The sequence below is a fragment of the Gallinula chloropus genome (assembly GCF_964237585.1).
Source record: "Gallinula chloropus genome assembly, chromosome: 17".
In the NCBI taxonomy this organism is placed as follows: Eukaryota; Metazoa; Chordata; class Aves; order Gruiformes; family Rallidae; genus Gallinula; species Gallinula chloropus.
The window spans coordinates 4798267-4820869 of record NC_140102.1 but is presented as its reverse complement, the minus strand read 5'-3'; the positions used below and the strand labels follow the sequence as shown (position 1 = coordinate 4820869).

The window sequence follows — 22603 nt, the reverse complement described above, 5'->3', positions numbered from 1 at the left end:
TGGATAAACTTGAAGGTTATCAGGCAACCTGACAGATGAAGCAGAACCTGCAAGTGCCTCTGGAGCAGGAGGGTGGCAGTGGTGGGGGCCACATCAGTCACCCCCATCTCCCCGGGATGAAATCATGGGTGGCCTATCTCAGCAGCACAGCAGATGGGTGGGACTTAGCTGTGACACAGGCTCGTTTCATAACCTCATTAGAAGTCTGCTCACAATAAAAAGAAGATATTAAGTGAGCTATAACGGGGCTGAGGAACAGCTAATCCGTCGCCTATTGTTTCATAGCACAGAATAATCTCTACATGGCCAAGCCGCTACCTAAAGGAGGATTAAAGAAAATAATCATAACCTGGGGGTTATTTTGACTCCTAAGCGCCGATTTGGATGCAAACACCCGGGTCAGCGCGGACCCGGAGACCACGGCTCTGCACCTCTTCCCGAGCAAGACCCCACTGCTGCTGCTCGCAGACCGCAGAGGGGGGACCCCCGCTTCCCCTGCCGCCGCCAGGCCCCCATCCCCCGGGGCCCAAGGACTTCCTGAGGAACCCTGAGAAGGGACAACGAGTCTCTGGGCTCTAAACCCGCGGTGGCCTCAGGAAACGCCCCCGCACAAAGCCCCGTCTAGGGACACCCGCTCCCCACAAGCGACCCCCTCCCTCTCCTCCCGCCACGCCTGGTCCCTCGGGCAATCCAGCAGCCCCCTCCTCCCCCCCGACTCCGCTGCCAACCTGGGCCCCCCCCCTCTCATAAAGGCCCCCTCAAGCAGCCCGGTCCCTCAAGCACCGCTCATCACTCGCCCCTTACCCTCAGCTCTGCCCTCAGACTCCCCCCCGCTCTGCCCCCCCCGCTCTGCCCCCCGGACCCCGCCCCCACCGCCACCGCCCCGCAGGCCAAGCTCCACCCCCGCGCTCTCATTGGTCAGCCTCCCCTCGCGCTCCGGGATGTTGACAGCGCCACCGCCTCAGATTGGATGGCGAGCCCGTCACTCGCCCGAGGAAAGGGGCGGGGCGGCGAGGGCGGCCTCGCGGCGCTGGGAGGCGGCCAAGTGCGGCGGCGCTGCCGGCGTCGGGCCCGCCGGCTGCCCCTGGTTCCTACCCGCATTTCGGGGAGCCCGCGAAGAGGCGCCCGCAGGGACCCGAGAGCTGCCTCCTCCAGCGGCCGTTAGGCGATAAACAAGGCGCAGCCCGCCGCCTCCTTCCCGGCGATTGGCGGCCGAGTTTCGAACGTGGTGGGGTAGAGGGCACTGGAGCCCGAGCCCGGCTCGGTGATTGGCCGCCCTGACCGCGCGCCTTCCGCGCTCATTCGCTACGTGGAAAAGTCCGCGCTCCACCGCGAAAGGATTGGCCAGCGCAGCTACGCGCCGCGCGGCTTCCCGAAACCCGATTAGTAGACGGAACGTGGACGTACCCCCGCCCCTTGCGCCACGATTGGCTTCCCCGGTGCCAATTAGCCTGGCGGCAACGCCCTCCTCCGCGGGGCGCGCCTGCGCAGAGGAGCCCGTGGGGAAGCGACGGCGTGCGGGCCGGCGTAGGGCGCATGCGCAGTGAGGGAGGGCGGCGCCGGCTGCGAGTCGCCTGAGGTAAGGGCTGGCGGCGACGGGTGGTGTCGTTTCCCGCGGGGCTGCCCTCGGCTCCTCCGCGGCGAGACCGGTCCGTGACTTCAGCCCGGCGCGGAGGCGGCCCGCCTGGGAGGGCCGGGGCCGTGGCGCGGTGGCCGTGATGCTGCGGCTCTCAGCCGGCCGCTGCCCTTCCCTCGGCGCAGCCCTCCAGCTGGCGCCGGAGCCTCCTCTGACAGCCGGAGAGCCCCTGCGGGGGGGTGTTTTGCAGAACGCTTGGGCTGAAGCAGTTTTATCAACCGTGCGCACCCCGGGCCCTCCCCGGCCGCCCTGCGCTCTCCCCGGCCGGCCCCGGGCCCTCCCCGGCCGCCCTGCGCTCTCCCCGGCCGGCCCCGGGCTCTCCCCGGCCGGCCCCGGGCCCTCCCCAGCGAAGCCGGGATCGGCTGGCTTCCCTAACTGTTTAAAGGGCGGGAATTAATGTCCTTACTGACACAGCTCTTCTGCAGCCTCTGCTTAAACATCTCTTGTTTATAAGAGTTAAAGCACTGCCCAGGTCCTCTCTTTTTTTGCATCGTAAAGCATTCGTGTCCTGGAGGTTCCGTGTGCTCTGTGAAGTACGGAGAAGACTCTCCTATCACCCAGGGTTAGTCTTAGAGCCGCCTCGCAGAAATAGGCTTACAGTGAACACTGGTTCTGACCTTTTTATCCATTCAGATCTGGCAGCTCGAAGGTGTCAGTTCTGGTTTCAGAACAGGCGACTTTAAACGGGTGGTGCCCATCCTAAACCCACTGTTGATTTCCCAGAGCTCACTTCAGACCTAGGGAGTTCTGCTCTTGGGGTTTTTTCCCTCAACTTTTTTTTACAGCAAAGAAAGAGTTACTGTCTCTTAGTGCCACCAAGTGGACATTTTTACTTGACAATAAAAGCTTTCTTAAAATTTGTATTTCATGTTATATTCAGCTTACTCCTCTATGCTTCTTCCTCCATCATAGCCATACGATGGACTAGATAGCCATGGACTAGACAGCCATGAGTAGCACAGGGTGGGTGTTAGCAGGCTCACCACAGAGCACCACTTCTGATTTGAAATGGGAGTTCTTTGTACTCACTATATTAAACCACTCACCTGTGTGTGCTAGAGCCTGACCTCAAAATTCGGAAGCTACTGTGATGGAGCAAGGTCAAAAGACAAGTGTGGATCGTGTAATCAGTTTAGAAAAGGATTAAATGTTTCCTGTACTAACCTAGCCTAAGAAAGGAATCTCGGATCCACAAATCAGCCTGTAACTGAGCAGTCACGCAGGTGACTTACAGGTAAAAATCCCTCTTTCCATTCAGACTTGTTTAAACTACTCGGGCTCTGCTCTGCCAGCACTCAATTCTGATACCCATATCCTTGCTACAGGAGCGTTCTAAATGCAGACTTTTCTTTCAGGGTGGGTTTTTTTTGATTGCTTTGTTTTCTCTCCACCTCCTCTTCACACCATTACCTTACACCAGCAAACATGGGAAGCCAAGTCGTTACTGGGCCCATTATGTCATGTGCATCTGCAGCCTTTTCCAGCAGGTTTCTTGCAGTAGTTTAAAGGCTGTTTGAGGCAACCTCAGAGGCAGATTCCTGCACCCTCACGTGTCCTCCTTTGATGTAGCTCAAGCGTGAGTTGACATGTGAATTGCAGGTACTGTTGCCAGCAAGGCACAACCTGGGCACGAGCGGAGTGTCTGCAAAGGATTCCCAGACAGCCTGCAAGATAGAAATAGCCTTTTTCCTCTCTCCTTTTGTGTTGTCCAAGGGTTGGTAGGAGTACCAATTTATTTACTGTTTTCCAGATCCCTTTCAGCTACAGAGTAATAATCTCATTTTAAGAAGCCTCATTGCAATGAGAGCCAGAACTCCATTCGGAATGGTAAATATTTCAAGGCAAAACCAGCTCACATATGCTTGAAAATAAACATGGATACCATGGTATCGCTCAGGATGTGCAGCTAAATTGCATCACCTCAAAACGAGGATTCTCATGGTAAACTTCATTCCTCACTTCTATTTCAGGTTTCATTCCGGAGAAACTGTCCTCGTTTCTGTATGAATGTTCCAAGCTTGTTTCATTTTACATTCTTACTGAGAGAATTACAAACACCATCATGGAGAGCGTGGATCCTGAGGAAGCAGCAGTTTTCTCTGCTCAGACTGCCCTTGCTTCAGGCTGCAGGAAAGAAGAACTCTTTCAATCTCCTTGGCCTGACAGAAGCAGAATTAAAAGAACAGTTTGTAAGAGGCGATGGCCCAGGAGGTCAAGCCACAAATAAGACAAATAACTGTGTTGTCCTGAAGCATATTCCATCTGGGATTGTAGTAAAGGTAATTATCTTTTATTTCATTAAGTCACAAATTGCATCATGTCTTCCAACTCTCCTTTCCTAGTAAAGCACAATCACAGTGTAAATGTCATGGAGGAGACGTTTGTACATATTGTAAAGAATCTCAGCAAGAAGCTGTTTTGGCTCCCAGTCAATAGTAAACTTGGGGTCACAGCTGATCTTCCTGGCTTTGACCTTCAGAAGTATTTTGTAGCTTTCAGTCAAATGTGTCTTCATTGTAGTTGCTTTTCAGTGGCAGGTGTCACATTCCTATCCCAATTTTGAGTTAGTTAGAATGTCTTCCTTAACGAGATGACACTCACTTTGCAGATTCTTTTTAAGCGTTGCTCTTACCTACTTCTTGTGGATTAATTTCAATCACAAGGGGAAGACACAAGTTAAACTCAGCAGCAGCTTTCCAAGGTAATAGGGAAGCAATCTTGTTTGCTGCCAGAATTCAAGATGAATGGAAAAGCCAGTCTGACAGGCTACAGTAGCAATTAATTATTAGGCAGTCTTTTCAAAATACCTCACCTGGACACGAAAGTTCCAGCAGTTCAGTTCTTGCTAGGAGGGTCCTCTTGTTTTGGGGGGAGAGAGGAGTTTCTTACTGTAATGGCAGGAATATGTAGACTAAAAGGGAAAGCAGAACAAACAGGGTAAAGTTCCAGTGAAAATGTCCTATTGTATTTCTTCAGTGTCACCAAACAAGATCAGTGGAGCAGAACCGAAAGCTAGCCAGAGAAATCCTGCAGGAAAAAGTTGACCTCTTCTACAAAGGTGAAGATAGTGAAGTTTTCAAAGAGAAGAAAGCATTAGAGAAGAAGAAGCAGGAGAAAAAAAGAAGAGCAAAGGAAAACCTAGAAAGGAAAAAGCATTTTAAAGAGATGCAGCAGCTGGATACGAAATAAAGGTGTGAAATACTGACTTGCCTTAGCAGGGTAAGGGAAATGTTTGCCATTATACTTACAGGCAGTTTTCAAACTAACAGATGATGGAGGGCTTCATAAGCACAACTGAAATACCAAGCAGTGACCTGCTCTTACTGTAAAGCCGAAGGGATAAAAGCAGACATGTATTCCTATTCCTGTCTGCCATCATCTCATTAATCACATCCAGCAATCAGTTTTTCTGCCAAGTTCAGAAGATGATAAACCACTCCTTGTTAAAAGGGAACTATAAACTTTTCACCATTGTTAATGGAGACAAAATAAATTCAACAGATCATCTTCTGTCCAGATGATAACTTAGGATGTTTTGCTGGGAGTTCCAACCCTTCAGGAGAACCACCCAAACAGGTTGGAAGTTTCCATCCTTACTCTGGCAGTGCTGGTACCAATATAAATGCTTCATTAACCGTGACCAGGGTTAGGTACCAGATCTGTTACTACTCAGTTCTGAATTAAGTTTAAACGGAAGCTTTCCAAATCTTACCTGGAGAGGTGATGAGCAGTGTGGGGAAGCACTCCTGCAAGTGAGGCTTGGTCAGTCACGTTCTTCCAGTTCAAAGGTAAAAGGAGGTCATGACAGATAAAGAATGACATGCGTTGGAAGCTGCCTTCTAAGGCCACAGAATTCAGTTCATCCAAGCTGTGAAGTCATTAACTTTGCCTCTTAATACTGTATTTTATTTAGATACCTATTGCTCCCTATGTATTAAATATCCCAGGTATCCCATCTTCCCTGGGATTTAGAGTTTGTACAATAGTAAGTTACTGTCATGTATTAGGTTTATGCTAAGCTGCAGTTAAGCTTGGGTGTTTCAGTATCCACACTCGTTCTGAGTGTTTCCCACTTTCTCCAAATCCAGAGCTGCTTTTCCTTTGTCACCGTTACTTTGGAGCCGGGGGTGAAGTACACCTTCCTATTCTGACCCTGTCAATTGCTAAACCAGAACTTCTTTTAATTTTTGGACAGTGCCCTCACCAGCTACGACCACCTTCTCCCTTCCCAGAACCAAAGCCATAGTCTGTATTTTGGAAGCAATGGAGACCACTGACGACCACACCACAGTCTTACAGAGATCAGCTGCATCTGGACTGTGTCAGGGATGGAAACTCTGGTGATCTGCAGGGCATTATTCCCTTGTCTGTTCCTGAATTCAAGCCTCCTGCATGAAGGTTACATGTTTTATCTGTAGAGAGTTCTTGTTTATGGAGCACGAATCTCATTAAAGTGACTGTACAGAGTTTTAATACAAACTGTTAATGAAAATAAGCTTTATTACGTCAAGTAATAAATACATACAAAGATGCAAATAACAGTTTTAGTAATTTATCCAGAATTCTTTTCTTTTTTTTTTGCAAACTTTAAACTGAAATCTCCAGCCTTAATGTAGAAATTAGCTTTCCAGGACCTTGTTATTATTTAATAGGTTTCCCTATTTTCCATATAACTCATGCACTTTAAATGGACTTCAAAGCACTAACAGTCATGCAAATGTTTATGCAAAACGAACAAAAAAGGAAAAATAAAAGAGAAGGGGAAGGTTATTTCTAAGCAGGGTCTATGCTGTATGACAAATTGTGACTTAGCAGACTACGAGGTACAGCATGCTATTCTGCATTTATTAAAAAAAATCCTTAGAGCTTATGTCAAACTTTGAAAGATTGACAGTTTGGGGTTAAGTGAATATAGTCAAAAGGAAAAAAAAACAGAATGAGACTGTGGCTGGATAAGAAGAGAACTGAAATAGAGCCTGGGAGAGAAAGAGCATTCCTCTGCATGCAGTTCTGTTTTCATGGATTAGAAACATTTTAGGGAGTTTGAATGTCTTTACAAAATGCGAACCCTCAGTAAGTTGAAAAATCCCTTGTTTTCTCATTCTTAGCTATACAGTTTTGTAAGGGCAAACCAAGAAAGGTAAAACATTCAAAATAAAGGAATTTGTCTGAATGTTTCAAGAGTCAAAAGGAGCAAGTGTTATGTTTCTTCACTGAGAGATGGAAGATCTTGCAACTGAATTAGCAGGCTAGGATCTTGCGTTTCGTTCCGTCTCAGCCAAGCACTCCCGAACTAATCCTCTGGCATGAATAATGCCTGCAAAGGAATTGCACAGGTTTTACATCATCTCATTCAGGTCACAGGCGCAGTGACAATCCAGAGAAAGGTTTGCCTGTTTCTGTCCCGAGTTGCCAAGGCTACCAGTGCATGCCTCAGAAAAGGGAGAGATCCCTCACCTTCCAAACATCAGCTGCTGCTAAATGGGTTTGCTTTCCCAAACTGGCATTATTAATTGCAAAGAGACTAAAATCAGGAGTCAGAGCATGGTAAGATGTGTCTGTCTGCAGTGACTGGTATGTCTTACTATGCAGTGCAGGCCTATTTAAAATAGAAGACTTAACTAGGAAGAAAAAGAAATACCTAACCTACCTGTGAGTTATTTTCTTACAGGGGAGTGAAGAAAAATAGTTATTTGGGGAGTCATTTTTAGCAAGCCCCGGAAGTCTTAATACTTTGGGATAGTTCTCCTCTGGGAGGATACATCAAAAACTCCCAAGCCTTCATAATTCTGCGTGAACACGAGCTGTGTCTCTTGTAAGAATAAAACGTATTTTTTTATGTTACCTCCTCACACTGGCTCAGCTCCCAGTGTAAATCATCACCACTTTACATGCTGCCATATCTACTCTCATCTGATAGACATAATGTGGAATTTTCCACTACGAGTCCTGTTGCCTTGAGTTCCAGCAATCTGGACCTTGATTCTTAATCCTGGAACTGAATCTAGATTCATGTTCACAGAGCTGCTGAAAGAACAGACCCTGAGATAGATTTTAAAATGAGACAGACAGATTTTTCTACAACAAACGAGGTTAAATTTTACTGACAGGACAAGATAGAAAACGATTTCTCTGCTCAACCACGCTCCTTAACAAGGCGGAGAAAGGACAATAAGGCAATAGATGAGATTTAATCTCTATCTGGAGATAATGGATTCTGTTTCTGGAAGGCTGCTGTAGCCCAGCTCACAGCCACACTGTTTGCATCCAAGGAGAACTGACTTGGGACTAGACAGGTGCAAGGCTTTGCAGAGGGTTAAACTGCCACAGTGAAGCTGCATCCCGCAGCGGGATGCGGAAACGCAGCTGTGGGATGCAGTGCATCAGCCCTGGATCTGGTGGCAGGACGCCCGGTTTATGCAGCAGAACTATTCTGAATTATGCTGGAACACTGGGAGTTTGGCCAATTTTAGAGGTCGGTAGCCTCTGTACTTAGGAGCAGGTGGAGCTGGGGACAGGGACTTTATGCAGGAATCACCTCCACATGGCCATGGAGGCTGCAGTCACGTGGCTACCCCTCAGTCACTTTTGCTCTCACACTTGCACATGCTCCTTCAGCCATCAGGCGCCCAAAATGGAAAGAGAGGTATGTTTGTGACCAAAAGATGGCAGCAAAAAGTATTTATTTGGGATTCTCGGCAAGGCTGGCAAGTCTCAGCAGCAGCACTTCACCTGAAACGCACCTCAGCCAACAAACTAAAAGCTTGTTGCAAGAAGCAGCACAACAACTTCTTCTCACCCAAGCGAGCCATTTGTTTCAGAGACCGTCTGCATCTCTCCCGGTGTCTCTCCAGTTGTCCCCATTAGCCTATTGCCATTCATGATCTATTAATACTGACTCAGGCAATGCAATAAAGAGAGACTCCAGCAACATTGATTTTAGCTGGGCCAGGTTCCACTTACCACTCATCAGCAGGCTTTATTGCATCCTTTCCCAGAACAGCTACTAGTCATTTTATTGCATGTCACGGCAGATATATTACTCTCCCATAATGGTTGAGCTTTAAATAAAGCTTTGTAGTCTTGGGTAAATGTAAGGGGGATTTGCAGGATGGTGAAGTTAGTCTGTTACAACAACATTCCCATTCAGGGTTGCACACATGAGCCAAGCTCAGCATGAGGACCAAGGAAAGGGAGGAAGAAGTAGCTAGATGTGCTGGCTTTGGCTGGGATAGGGTTAATTTTCTTCACAGGAGCTGGTATGGGGCTATGTTTTGGATCTGTGCTGGAAACAGTGTTGATAACACAGGGATGGGTTCCTTCCTGCTGAGCAGGGCTTACACAGAGCCATGGCCTTTGCTGCTCCTCACCCCACCCCACCAGTGAGGGGTTGGGGATGCACAAGGAGCTGGGAGGGGGTGCAGCCAGGACAGCTGACCCCAATGACCCAAGGGATATCCCATAAAATATGACATCATGCTCAGCATATAAAGCTGGGGGAAGATGGAGGAAGGGGGGACTGTACAAGTGATGGCATTTGTCTTCCCAAGTCACCAGTTACAGGTCACGGAGCCCTGCTGCCCTGGGGATGGCTGAACACCTGCCTGCTCATGGGAAATGGGGAAGGAGTTCCTTGGTTGGCTTTGCATGTGCTTTTTGCTTTCCCTATTAAACTGTCTGTATCTCAACTCAAGAGTTTTCTCATTTTTACTCTTCTGATTCTCTCCCCCATCCTACTGAGGGAGTGGGACGGTGGCTGTGTGGTGCCAAGTTCCCAGCTGGGGTTAAACCACAACACTGCATCATCCTGGCAAGTAACAGAACTGCCAGCAGTACAACTGCTGTCAATGGCCCTTCAGGGTCATTTCAGGAGCTGGAGCAGTGGAATGTCCCACTGCTCCTTCAGAAATATCCCTTGCATGTCCCCTGCAGAGGACAATGTCAAACTGATGTCAGCAGTGGGGCATGCGGGGGTTTCTTTTACACTGCAAGGAAAGGGCATTTATTACCCCTTTTAGCTGACAAAGCAAAGCTAAAGAGACATATCAGCCAGGCCTAAAAGCTCCTACCTCCCTTGCTAGCACACTCTTAATGACATCCACTTGACAACAGGTAATGGTGCCTAAGCAGACCAAGCTCTGGGTACTCTGACATCTCAGCCTGAACAGCCTTCACTGACAACCTTTTTTTCCCCCCCTTTATACAGCTCTTCTCCCCACCAGCCTTAGTGTGAATTACCACCTATTTCTTTAGGCAAAATGCACTTCCATAAAGACTCCTGGGTCAAGCACATGGGCGATGTATGTGGGAAGAAGTAAACAGTGCTTGCTTGTGTATTTTGGAGACTGGGGAGAAAAGGGAATTGAAGGGACAAATAAGTCACCAGGAACCTCGAAAAACATATCCATTAGACACTTTATGGGTTCTAAAGTAAGGTTTGAATTACTAACTGGAACTCCCCTTGTGCACATCAAACACATTTGGTCACTGGTTTATCTATCAAATACAGCAGGAACTGAGTATCCCAAGGCTTCAGTTGCTCATTAATACACCTAGTCTAACGATGAGCTCAAGACAGCTGTCTCCTTTCAAAGGAAACAGCTGTCATGAAGCTGTACACAAATACTGCACAATGTGTGTAGGACAAGACGTTTTCTTTTTTAAATAAACTCAAACATTACCTCTTTTTAGCCTCTCCATCGCACTTTTACTCCCAGCATACGTGGGTCTAATCTCTTTTCCTAATTCTTCTATGATAGCTAGAAGTTCTGCATATTTGCTTTGTGGCACTTGACTGCTGCTGGTACCCTGCAGTTGAAAATAGATTAATATCAGTTAAATACTGCTAAAAAAACAACACAATACAACAAACAGCAACTGGGAATTCATGGAGGATCAGAAATAGCCCTGGGAGACACTTCTTTAAAAATGTAGTAATATTTATTATATAAATGTGTTTTTCTTTCTGCATTTGCTGCTCTGGTTGAACACAGTGCCCTTCAAACATCAGGATCAAGTGGGAGGATGCAGCTGCAAGATTGGGACCTTAGGTGAAACCAAAATTAAAAGAGCCCTGCAAGAACAGCAAACTGAGAACTGTTTATTTAACTCTGTTTCTGCTTTTTCAACATTTAGGTGTTGAAAACGCCCCCCACTTATTCTGTGGGGATGTTAGCTAGGCAGGGAGAGTGAGAACTGCCCATATCATAATGGGAATTAAGTCAAATCTATTTCATGGATAATTGATTGCCATATTCCTGAAGCAGTCCATAGGGCACACACTTCATGAGACTAAATTTCAGAGTATAAATTTGCCAAAGAAAACCAGCACAGAAATATTAATTTTTACAAATAATTTAAATACATGTTAGAGCCCTTACTATCAGAACATAACTCAAGACATGTTTCACAGTGACTCAGAAGGGCTGGGACTAGCAGTTAATTAGTAACCAGTCTCACTCAGTACTCTGCTTAGTCTAATTTGATCCCAAGACATGTGTGATGAATCAGTCTGCCATTTGGGTTTGATTTCAAATCTTGGTGGGAGGGAGGAACACCTCAGATTACGGGCTACAATCCCTGCTACCATGCAAACGTAGGGTCAGTGATCTGATTAAAACAAAACAAGAAGCCAAGCTGTACCTGCATCCCTTGTGTATAGCCTAGAGATGGGGGTCCATAGTCATTTATAAGCTGTCTGTATTGTGCAGATGTTGCCATACTGGTGGAGGGAGAGTGAACACTCCCAGCTGTAAAGAGAAAAGAGGAAAAAAAAATCTGTTATTACCTAAAGATTAATTAGTCTGTTACACTGGGACACATTTTAGAGCACTTTTTTCTTAAAGCTGTGACTGCTCACCTTTGGCTTAGCACACCAATGCCATTTCAGAGTCACACTATTTGCTAGGAAGAGAACGGTTAAATTAACACTTCTCTACTGTTTGCTGTACATTTGAAAATAGCACAGCCTGCAACATTATCAGTGCAAACTGTTTGCCTTAAAGTGAAGCAGAGCGTAGCATGACAGGTTGTTCTGCCTAGACAAACTGTAAATATTAAGAAGCCCTATTTTGGCATATATACATTCCACATAGATGAGTCTAATGTGCTGTGCTATTTTTACTTTTTCAGTGCAAGTTATCTGAAAGCAATTTTGCAACTCAAAGTGTCATCACATGGTCAATGCGAGTTACCCTCACTACTATTTTCAGCTGAAGCCAGAACTATTCAGAGGCAACAGGCAGTTGAGGTATATCAGATGTATGACATTGGAGGCAAAGATATCCTCTTTGTGTGATATCAAGCATTTTTAGCCAGTCAGACTGCACTATATACGTAAACCAAAGGAAAAATAACATGGCTTTGGGTGATAGTTACTTTTTCTAAATGAAAGATTATATTCTGATCTACAGGGTTTTGAGTCAGCTAAGAGTTACAGAAACAGACTCTACTGTGATCACTGCCAAACTGCTCCAGAAATGAGCAATCAAAATGCTTCTTCCTCTTCATCCCCCAACAGTAAGAATTTGGGGTTTGACAAGCAACTTGTAGATTTTTTTTCTTAGGGGGCTTAATTATGTTGCCCATTTCACACCAGTGCTAGGGGACCTGCTGGTTCTGGACTGGATGGACACTCAGGGCTAAAGGAGCATTACACCATTCAACTTGTTCGCTCTTGCAGCTGAAGTGCCCCTGTATCCACTGATGCTGTTGTCTTTGCCTGTGGGCACAGACACAGACTGCCTGCTGTCTGAAAAAAAGTCTTCCTCCTTGCAAACTCCTTTGCTGAAAATTCCCAACTGTCTTTCATACGAGGATCAGATCTCATTTACCAGACTTCATTTAAATCTAAATTAAACTGATGCTAGAAGTCACTGGGGCTCAGAACTATGTAAATCTCCAGTTTTGTTTTAAAGTTGCATTCATTCTTATTTTCCCCTCACTACAAGAAGAAAGAGCCAGTAGTTACACTGTAAAAAGCTGATTCAATGAGCACTGTTGTAGGTAATGGAACAGACTCTTGTCCTCAGCTGGGAAGTCTCTTCCCACTTCAGAACTGATCACAGGATATCACTATGGTGTTGTCTTCATTACAAGAAGAGTGTGTTCTTGATTTTAATTACTTAACTAGATGTGAAATCCTTAAAAAAAAGGTAAATTGGGCTGGTCACTAGGTCACCTTAAAAAACCCAAAGGTTTCTCTTTGTCTTGAACTAAGCTGCTGAAGTTTATGGTGTTACAATCTGCATTTCCATCAATAAGGTTTCACACGGAGCTGTCACACTTTGCTAAAGCATACTGAAACCCCCAGAAACTAAACACCACACCCATAAAGTATGGCACTGTGAAGGAACACCACAGTTGTCAGCTATTCTCCCAATCAGTTCTTCACATTACCAGCTCAAAATACACAAGCAAGTGTAAGATTTCTGTATGTACAACTCAGTGTCTCACGTCCAGATGACTGGATTTCAGCAGTTATCAAACATGACACAACAGCAAACCCCATCTTTCCTCCAAGGACTTCAAAATGCTTCAAACGCATTAATGAGCCCCTTGTGCTGCAAGGTAAGAAGGTTTAATTACCTCAATTAAGCAGAGAAAGACTTAAGCGATTTTTCCTCATGCACAATAAAACAAAAGACCCGTCCTGCAAAGACTTGTTCCTGAAGTGTTAGCACAAGCAGTCACATACAAGACCTGGGAGCTCCAAACTAGTTCAGAACTAAGGCAAAGAGTATGATGACCATGCTCTACCCACTGAGCAAACCTTAGCTGCACCCCATGAGGGAAACAAAAAGGCAGTTTATCACTACCATATGAATTAATGATAATATAGTACAGATAATCTAGTGATCAGTTCAGATTGTGCTGATTTAAGCAATGACAGGTGTCTGGTCTGAAAGAAATGACGCAGAGGCTACGTCCAGATAAGAAAGAAACCCTACTAGAAATGTGATGTGCCAAGAGAAAGCAGCGAATCCAGGGGCTGACCAAGAACGTTTCAGAGATGTGAAAGCCTGTTAGTGGGACAGTTAGTCGGTCTCAGCATGGGAGCTCGAATCCAGCAGCGACTCAGCCAACACCAGAAACAAACAAGAACTTTCAGAAGGCAAACTAACTGTGAGTAAGAACCTGCGGCTGGAGTTGGGGCTGGAGTTGGAGCTGGAGTTGGAGCTGGAGTTGGAGCATGGCTCCTGATGTGAATTAGCAGTCAGGTGAGTAGAGTGGCGTGGCTTCGGCAGCCAGGGGTGCTGTATTGTCTACTGTACCCACGACATATGCAGAGCCGTGCAGCAGACACTAGAGGCCATTGCTGAGTACGGCATGCCCTGCCAAATGACAGATCGTGGTAACCATGGTGAGTTTACCCATTTCTTTGCAGTCTGCATCAAAAATGTAATAAGACATAATGCCATGCGCCGACCACTTTATCAGCAGCAGCAGGCCCGGAGAACAAAGAAAAGGATTTGACTTGGCCATGGCACCAGCCTCCACACACACATGTCAGAAGTTGTGCCAGTCAAACTCAGCTGAAGGGTGGGGGGGGAATTAAAAATCCTTAATTTCATCTCAATTTAAGATGATGCAATCATGAAAATGAAATTAATTGTGGGGGTATTAGTATCTCACAGGGTAATGGACCTTGAGCTTTTTGACCTATCACTTTGTCTGTTAATTTCAAGGAGAAGCCCCAGGTCTTGGACGACTATTACTCAATTAACCCAAAATACATCTGCATCTCTGAACATCCTATATATCTCAGATTTAAAAAAAATAAAAAATCACCACCAGCTACTGCTATTATAGTTAGCACGAAAAATTAGGCCAGGAAGTCTCACAGTCAATACCCAGTCAAAAATCAGTGTGATGATTAGGTATTCACTAGAGAGGAAAAAAGGAGGGGGGATCTAAATTGAGGCTTGCTCTCTCACGTTAAAATGACAATGGAGACAAGACAGTGAAGAACTGACAGAATCGAAAAGGGAGTGTGCTTGGTACTGAATTTAACTGACACCCTGTATCACATCCCAAATTGTCTTAGTGCTCGCTGCTGTTTAAAACCTAAATTAATATACACACTTTCTTCCCTCCACTTTCCTAATTAACTGTACACAAAACCTTTAATATACCCATTTATTCCTGTGCCAACATCTTTTATTTCTGTATTCAAACAGAAGACTGCCAGAAGCATTTTTCCCCACAAAAATATAGTGATTTTCTTGTTAATCAATATTAATCTTTATTAATTGGGGGGGGGGGTGTCTAACAATGAACAGAAATGAGATTTTTGTGTCAAAATCTCTTCCTTCCAGCAGTCTCTGAGCCCAAATTAACACCCTGGGAGACAAAGGATCTAGAATGAATCTTTGTTTGCCTAAACTCCCCCTGACCAGGAATCTTCCCGTTCATTTCCGATAGGCTTGTAAGGATCCCTTCAGCTACTCTTTCCAAGCCTGAGCAACGGTATCAATTTGCTGGTGTTAAGTTTTAATTTTTAATTCTATTGCTACTGGAAAGGCAGCTTATTGTGCACCCTGCAAGGAGGCAGTGGGAGCAAGAACACTGGGGTACTCTCACCTGTTCCGTTCCCAGCAGGTGCCACAGCATGTACCCATCTCAACTGCCACCCTGTTTCCCACCTGCTGAGAGCTAAGTAAAATCAGGAGTAGTTAGTAAACTCACTGAGTAAGTCATGTAGACCTGACTTACCCAAGAGCCAACCCTATTGAGTATGTTTTGCTACTGCCTTGTACTTTGTAAAGTCCTATAAAAATGGCATAGGTAAACCCCTGCCATTTCACAAACTGTATACATGAACATGACAGCATCTAAGATGACGTACCTGTAGCTTGGAGTTTACTCAAGGTACATGGTGTGGTCTGTGGAATGTCACTGCTTCTACCTCTGTTTCGGTCTCTTCAAGCTGAGGTTGCTTGCAACACAGGGGTTACTAGTCGTTTACATGGCTAGTAACCTTCACTGCCTTAAATAGATCCCAGCACTGGATGTTACTGCCTCTGCCACACAACTGGAGGACATTCCTCACCTGTTTCAGATGATGGCAGCTTGACTCCTGATGGTATGTGGTACAAGACAACCAGGCTGGGATACTTTAACAGAAAGGAGGATATAAATTCCTCGGTCCTAAATCAGACAACTTGGCAAGAAAACACATGAGAAATGTTCACATAAGCTGCTCTGCAAAAATCCAACGTGAGGCATCTTCAAGAACAAGGGGAGAGGCAACATCTTCAACCAGCACAGCCCTTTCTGCAGCGAGTATCTGAACACTGCCTGAACCACAGCTGCAGTGCTTTGGCTGACTACAGTAATATTTCATTCCCTAGCCCTCAATGCACTTCGGTTTAAGTTCAACAAGAACTCCTTGAGACACCACATGCACATCTACACAACTAGCTCTACTGCAGAGCCAAGCTACGCACTGAAATCTACAGGAGTTGCCAACCCAGACCAAGAACAGGCAGCCCCCATCTCCCCCAACCCTCAAGTAGGTTTTTTTACTTTAAAATAATGGACCCCGTTCTCATTTGCACATAACATTCCTTATAGCACTGGCTGTAAAAGTTGTATTTTCCCCCTTGAACAGCTCTTGTGGCAGAAACAGACCTTTCTTTGAATAAAACTATTTCCTTTTTAAAAAATCCAGTGCACACACATACAAATACCTTCTCAAGAACTAGGACATTCTTTATCTTAACAGCCAGAGGCCTTGGTCTTTTGATCTGTCACACTCTGGGCCTTTCCTCTAGTGCTCTTGTTCTATTTAATCTTTCCATGTGGATAACGGTCATGTTTTATGTCTCCTCTTCCTACCCCCCGCCTCTTTTTTTTCCAAATCAGAAAAACAAAAGACAGGCACTTGGACTCCCCACCATTCTTCTTTTCTAGCTTAAGACGTGGGATATTTCTACACCAGCAAGTTATTTGGCACAACAGAAAAGAATCAAAAGATGAAAGCGTTTGCTACGCGTATACCACATGTAGTTGGGGTAAGTGGGTATGACTTCAGACTTTAGTCTGGTCCCCCAGGCTGTGTCTGGATGATGGGTATGGTTCAAAGCTGTCCCATCTTTGGTTTGGACCCTTGTGCTCCCATTAAAAGGTACGAATTTACTTTTATCCAAAAGGAATCAAGTTAACATGAACCAAAACCACTCTGCAACTCAACCAACCTCTATGGGAGGGGACGATGAGATCTGTGGACTGTGAAAACCACACCACTGCCCTGAAGCTAAACCCTCAGGTAGACAAAGCCAAAAATGCCCGTTTTCAAAACGCCCTAACGAGTCCACTTGAAAACCACTAATTCTGAAACATGTTTATTGAGCTTTTCAGATTACTTTTAACTTCACATGGACTTCCAAGAGATCAGGGAACCAGCAAATTTTGGTTTGAATTGGAGGGAAGTGTATTTCCTAGAAATTAACCCCATTGCTAAGGCACGAACACTTTGCTCTCTGCTCTGCCTACAAACAGTATTCATTCCAGTACTCCCACTCCAAAAACAGTCTCTCAATATGGACAACAATATCAAACATAAGCTGTCTCTGTAAAGGGTGACAAGCAAGCCATTTGCTCCTGCAAGTCTGCACTGCAGTCTTAATAATGTAAGGAATGGCTTTGCATGCTTGGTATCGTTTCTTGGGACTGAATTAAATTGGTCTTTCCAGTTGCAAGTTACAGCCCCAGGTAGGGAAATTATTTTCATTTCACCTCTCAGTGAGAATTTGTACTTTTCACCAAGAAACTCGTGGTTGCTGTGAGGTGTGGCAGGTGCATGGACAACCCTGTTGGTCCTTTCAAGCTTTATTACAGGAACAAGGGTTTGTCTTGAAATTGCACATTTCTGCAAGAATCGGAATAAAACCAAAGGAAAATCCCAAGCTGTTTCTGCTGGCTTCTGTATCTTAAAGCTACTCTTCTCTGACTGTGCATACTCTGAACAAAATAGGAATGCTGGTGAATATCCAGAGCCAGAAAACACACAGAAGCAAGGGGAAAGAAACTACAGACCAGTTCACAGCTGGTGTAGATCTCTCTGGTTCCGTTGAAGTCAGTGGAGATGCTCTAGTTCACCTCAGCTCAGCAGCTGGCCCTCTTGCAGAGAAACAGAGTTAAACATAAAACACAAGACAGATGAGGAGGAAGCTACTTCACAGGATTCAGTATGGTAAGCAAGAGAACACAAACAAATCCAAACATGGCTGTTAGAACGGGTAACAGGGGTTCCTGTGGGACACTGCAGTCAGGTGAGGCTGGGAAGGTAGAGCCACAGCACCACAGGCGCCTTAACAACACCTTTTTACAGACCAGGCAGAGAAGGTGATTGTGCAGGAGATAAAACAGGGCTCCCCAAACACAGACAGTTTGGAACCCACAGCCTGGGGTGCTACACACAGGGGCCCAACTCCCAGAGCACAGGCACTCCAAGGTGACCGATGATTCATTCGGACGAAACACTGTAAACCTAATTGCACCAACCCTGGGCCAGGTGCCACCACTGACATGGGCAACAGGCAAGAGGAATAGACACCAAATTCTGCTGTAACAACAGAGTCTTCCTCCCTCAGAGTGGTGTAAGGCAGAGGAGTCAGCATCCGGATGCTTCCAGCATCCTGAGTCACTTGTGGAGCAGCTGCATTTTCCTCACCCACAGTCATCCCCAGATCTGTCGACAACCCGGGGAGGCTTCCTCCCCACATTCCCTCCCCCCATAACAGCTCCTCTCCCTCGGGACTTCAGAGCACAGTCACCCATCAACCACAACTGCTTCATCTCACTGATACCCTGGAGCACAGTTTCAACATGATTTTGCAGAGTGGCCACTCTCAGGCTAAACTTGAAAGGAGTTAGCTCTGCAGCAAGGACGCAGCTCCAGGAGCTGAGTCGACACTGCCTTTCCAAATATTCCTGCACCAGAAGCCCTGCACTGCAGGGAAGCAGCATTACCTCCCAGAGGAAAATCCCTGTGACATCCACAGCTGCCCAGAGCCCTCCGTTGGCCGAGACCAAAATATTCAGCATTCATACAGAGAGGCTTCTGCAGGGCTGATTTCAGGCCAAAAGGGACAGATTTCCTGTTTTCCTCTCCTCTGCAGGACGGGGCGGGGGGGCGATCCTTCACCCCACGTTTGGAAGCAACCCTAGGATTTCTACTCCTGACTGGGGGTCATTTCATTTAAGCACAATAAAAAAAGCAATCTCCTTCAACTCAGAATTAAGCTCCAGAAAGGAGGGGGCTATTTGCAGTCATATCACTCTGAATGCAATATGTGCAACTGCAAGGACTGCTTTGTCTAACTCCCTTGGCCTTAGGCCACGGTGCTGGCAATACCACTAGCTAGAGGAAGAGCTGGTGCGTGAGGATAATGGCAGAAGACAGGGAGGGAAGAGAGAGCCCATTTTGGATTCAGAGGACGTTCTTTCATTGAAAAGATTCTGGGGGTGTTGAGGATGATCCGAACTCAGAAGAGAGGACAACTTAGACAAGAATAGTTCCAGCATGACAGCAAACTGCTGCTAACTTGCCATTATGAAGGAAAAAAAAAAGGAAAAAAAAAAAGGGTTGGGGGGGGGGGGGGGAAGAGATAAAACTGCATGAAAGAATCTAAACCCCTGACTGCAGCCGGAGCGTTAGGAAGCACACAGACACGGCAGCAAGAGGACTGGAGACAGAAACTTCACCACTCGGCTCGCATTGTGAGCAGCATGTCTGACCTGGGATTTCGCAGTCCTCACTCGCAGAGCAGCCCGACTCAGATCCCCCCCCCCCCATAGCATGACCTAATCCCCACCCCTCACCCACCATCGCAAAATACCACCTTTGTTTTCCCTGCAATTTTACGGCTGTTCCGGAGAGCAAGGCACAGGTTCTCGTGGGAGCCGACAGGAGAACGGTTTCCCTTGCTGGGCTTTGTTTTCTTTCTTTTTTTTTTTTTTTTTTTTCCTCCTCCGGTGACACTTCTGCTTTTTGTCAAAAATCCTCAGCACATCCCCTGCTTCCTGACCCCCTTGCCCAGCAGCCGTCGGGCCCACGGCGGTCCCCCACACACAACCCAGGCTCACGGAGCTTTTACATGCTCGCAGCCCCACCGAGCTCAGCTCCACGCAGGATCAAAGTGCCTGAGACACAGGGACCTCGGTTCATCCACCAGCTGGTGACGATTCCTTGCAGTAAAACAAGATTGTCGCTCTCCTGGTAGCTAGGATAGAGGTGCATCTTGTTGATCCCTTTCGTTCATCCATCTCCCAGGATTACAGCCAACAAACGGCGCTGTAAAAAATCACCGAGGAGGCAGATTTCCCTCCCTCCAAAACCCAACTGCAAAACTTTCCCTTCTTAAAAAAAAAAAGAAAGAAAGAAAAATCAGCCTGATTTCTGGCTGCGGATGGTCTGATGCCAGCCCTGCAGACTGGGGCTGCGGGGAAGGAAGACAGGAACATTATTTTTTTTTTTAAAGTCAGAACCAACTTCTCCATTTTGGTTCTGGTTTAATACCAGCCGAGGCGCACGGATTAGCGAGATCCCCTTCCAAATATCCCACAGCGAAGCCAATTGCTGCTGCGGCTTTGTTCAGGCTGCACCGGCTCCCACACCGTCCCCACGAAGGGAGACCCACTTTTACAGCGAACACCTCAGCACAAGACAAAACACTCGCCTGCTGTTACCTTCGGAAATTAGGGGCGGGGGGGAGAAATGGGGGGGAACGTAGTAAAAAACCAAAAGTTAATGCCACCGAGGAAACTTTTTAGAGAGGGAAGTTGGAGAGACTCCTCTACAGACCCAAGGAAGATTAATGAATTTTAAAAAGGGCTTTTCTAAGAAATTAAGAGCTACTGCTGCCGCCCCCCCCCCCCACCTTCCAAAAAATCTCCAGCAAGCGCAGAGAGCTCGTCTGCCCGGGCTGCTCCGTGGAGCTGGGAGACTCTAAGGGGGCAGCGGGAACCGGGGACCCCCCTGAGGCACCGGCGGCCCCCCGCTTCCCCGGCGGCGGACGGTGCGGGGCCGGGGTCCCGGGCAACCCCTCTGCCTGAGGAGAGCGGCTCGGCGGCCGGCACGCGTGAGGCGAGGCGCGGCGCAAGCGGCACTTGCGGCGTCCCGCCAGCAGCGGTCCTCGCTGAGGCGCCGGCGGAATATTCCTGATCCAGATCAATCAGCCGCCCCGGGGAGCCGAGCATGGAGGAAACCCGGCGGCCGGAGCCCCGGAGCGGCGGCGGCGAAGCGGGGCTGGCCCGGCGGGCGCGGCGCCTCCGCGGAGGGGCGGCGCGGTGCGGGCGAACGGCGCCGACCGGCGGGCAGGCGCTGGTAATGGCGGCGCGGAGCCGGCGCGGAGCCCGCTGCCCCGCCATACCGGACTGGGCAAAAACTCGAGTCCGGGGCTTCCCCCCAGGTGCCGGTGCGGCACCGCGGCGCCCCGCCGCACGCCTCCCAAACTTGCCACCCAGTTGCCGCCGCGGACTTACCCGGGTTGAGGGGAGTCCCGGGGATGTGGGCGTTCAAGTTGGGCTTGTAAGACATTCCCAGAGACATGGCCAGCGGGAGGAGGAGAAGCGTCCTGAAATTCAGTGAAGCGTCTCCGTGTCTCCCAGACACTTTGGGTTGTTTACAGCAGTAGCAGCACCGGCAAATATGGCCGTCAGTTATATTGACACCCACAATGCAATATATCATCCATACATCATGAGGAGACGCGGATCCAAAAACTTTGGGGGAGACGAAGCAGCCACCCGCCGCGCCGGCCCGGCGCCCCGCGCACCTCGGCGCGGAGGGGGCGCGGAGGGGGCGCGGCGGCGGGGGGTGCCGCGGCCATCCCCTCACAGACAATGGAGCTCCCCTCAGGGACGCCGCCGTGAGAGGAGCCGGGCGGGGAGGGGAGGAGAGGGGAGGGGAGGGCGGGCGGCGGGGAGCCCGGCGACGGCGAGAGGAGGGGGGGGAGGTAGGGGGTGTTTTAATTAACTTCGGAAAGTTTTGGCACAACTTCTCATTTAAACCGGCCCTGCCCGCGCCGTGCGGCAGGGGGGCCGCGGCCAGCAGCCCCTGTCAGCAGAGAAAGGCTGACGCGTCCCTCAGGGTGGCCCGACCGTCGCTGCTTTCCCGCCTCCCCCCTCGCCTCACCTCAGATCAGGCGCTCGCCTCTGATTTACTCCTCGTCTCCCCCCTACCGCCCCCCAATTTCGATGAAAAATACCTGTTGATAATTTTTGAATAAAAGATGAATTAATTTTTTTTCCTAGATGCCAAGGAAAAATCTGCCCCTTCCCCCCCCCCCCTTTCTCTCAAACCTCTGTTTCTTTCCACTTGAGGGTTGAAATGCAGATTGCAGTTTGTGAGAGATTAAAAAATAAATACGAATCTCGTTGATAATTGACCTATTTTCTGCTTGCAAGCAGCCGTAAAACTTCCCTGCCAAACAAAAAAATAAAATATTTTGCAGGTTAAATTATGAAGCTTTCCAGCCCATGCCTCCCGCTCCAGGATTCATCCTTTTCACTGTTAAGATACTCAGGTTTACTCCTTGTGTCTATTTATTTCAAACACCCCTCTGTAATCATTAAATTACTCCAGATTGATACCAACTGCTAACAAGGAGAGTCCGATCCTCCTCCCTGGAAGTCAGGGGCAAATTCCTTTGATGTGAGACTGATTTAGGCCCCGAGTACCTCTCAGTGTGGGCTGCTCTGCGAGGGGAGGCAGGTAGCATCTCCCTTCCAGAGTCATGGAAATAGTCACAGAGCAATTAGATGATTTCCTTCCCATAAAGGAGAATTGAAGCAGAGCAGGAAAAGCCAGCCAGCCAGCCTTTGAGGGCCACCCCCCCACCTCCCTAAGTCATGCCCTAGGGACTGCACGCTGCATGAAAGAAACATCTAAAAATGATGAGAGGTACCATAAGAAACACACAATCTTGTTAGAGTTTTGTGTTTTATCTCCAGTCCAAGCAT

General features: G+C 47.6%; 2 protein-coding genes across 4 annotated transcripts; one reads left to right on the top strand and one right to left on the bottom strand.

Annotated features, from left to right (window-relative positions):
• The first annotated feature begins 1553 nt into the window (after positions 1-1553).
• Positions 1554-5967, top strand: MTRFR (mitochondrial translation release factor in rescue). 2 transcript variants are annotated; one of them, XM_084272179.1, is made up of 4 exons: positions 1554-1579; positions 3607-3915; positions 4613-4827; positions 5832-5967. In XM_084272179.1, the coding sequence occupies exons 2-3, from the start codon at positions 3640-3642 to the stop codon at positions 4823-4825; spliced, it is 489 nt and encodes a 162-aa protein (XP_084128305.1). In that variant the 5' UTR covers positions 1554-1579; positions 3607-3639; the 3' UTR covers positions 4826-4827; positions 5832-5967. The 2 variants fall into 2 exon arrangements, with proteins under 2 accessions (XP_084128305.1, XP_084128306.1); XM_084272180.1 differs by having other exon boundaries at positions 4613-4855; positions 5832-5956.
• Positions 5968-6860: 893 nt separating this feature from the next.
• On the bottom strand, positions 6861-21429 carry CDK2AP1 (cyclin dependent kinase 2 associated protein 1). Of its 2 annotated transcripts, none has more exons than XM_084272177.1 (4): positions 21125-21429; positions 11279-11385; positions 10318-10444; positions 6861-6953 (listed from the first exon to the last, which is right to left on the bottom strand). In XM_084272177.1, exons 1-4 carry the CDS (start codon positions 21330-21332, stop codon positions 6886-6888), a joined length of 510 nt encoding a protein of 169 aa, XP_084128303.1. In that variant the 5' UTR covers positions 21333-21429; the 3' UTR covers positions 6861-6885. The 2 variants fall into 2 exon arrangements, with proteins under 2 accessions (XP_084128303.1, XP_084128304.1); XM_084272178.1 differs by lacking the exon at positions 21125-21429 and adding an exon at positions 19483-19752.
• Between the last annotated feature and the right edge of the window lie 1174 nt (positions 21430-22603).

What these genes read in the sequence shown, in the direction of transcription:
- MTRFR (XM_084272179.1), top strand. Translation starts at nt 3,640, where the DNA reads ATGAATGTTCCAAGCTTGTTTCATTTTACATTCTTACTGAGAGAATTA. An exon ending in CATCTGGGATTGTAGTAAAG is followed by an intron (nt 3,916 to 4,612) that starts GTAATTATCTTT and finishes GTATTTCTTCAG; the next exon opens with TGTCACCAAACAAGATCAGT.
- CDK2AP1 (XM_084272177.1), bottom strand. Translation starts at nt 21,332, where the DNA reads ATGATATATTGCATTGTGGGTGTCAATATAACTGACGGCCATATTTGC. An exon ending in CGGGACTCCCCTCAACCCGG is followed by an intron (nt 11,386 to 21,124) that starts GTAAGTCCGCGG and finishes TTCTCTTTACAG; the next exon opens with CTGGGAGTGTTCACTCTCCC. An exon ending in GATGGAGAGGCTAAAAAGAG is followed by an intron (nt 6,954 to 10,317) that starts GTAATGTTTGAG and finishes ATTCCTTTGCAG; the next exon opens with GCATTATTCATGCCAGAGGA.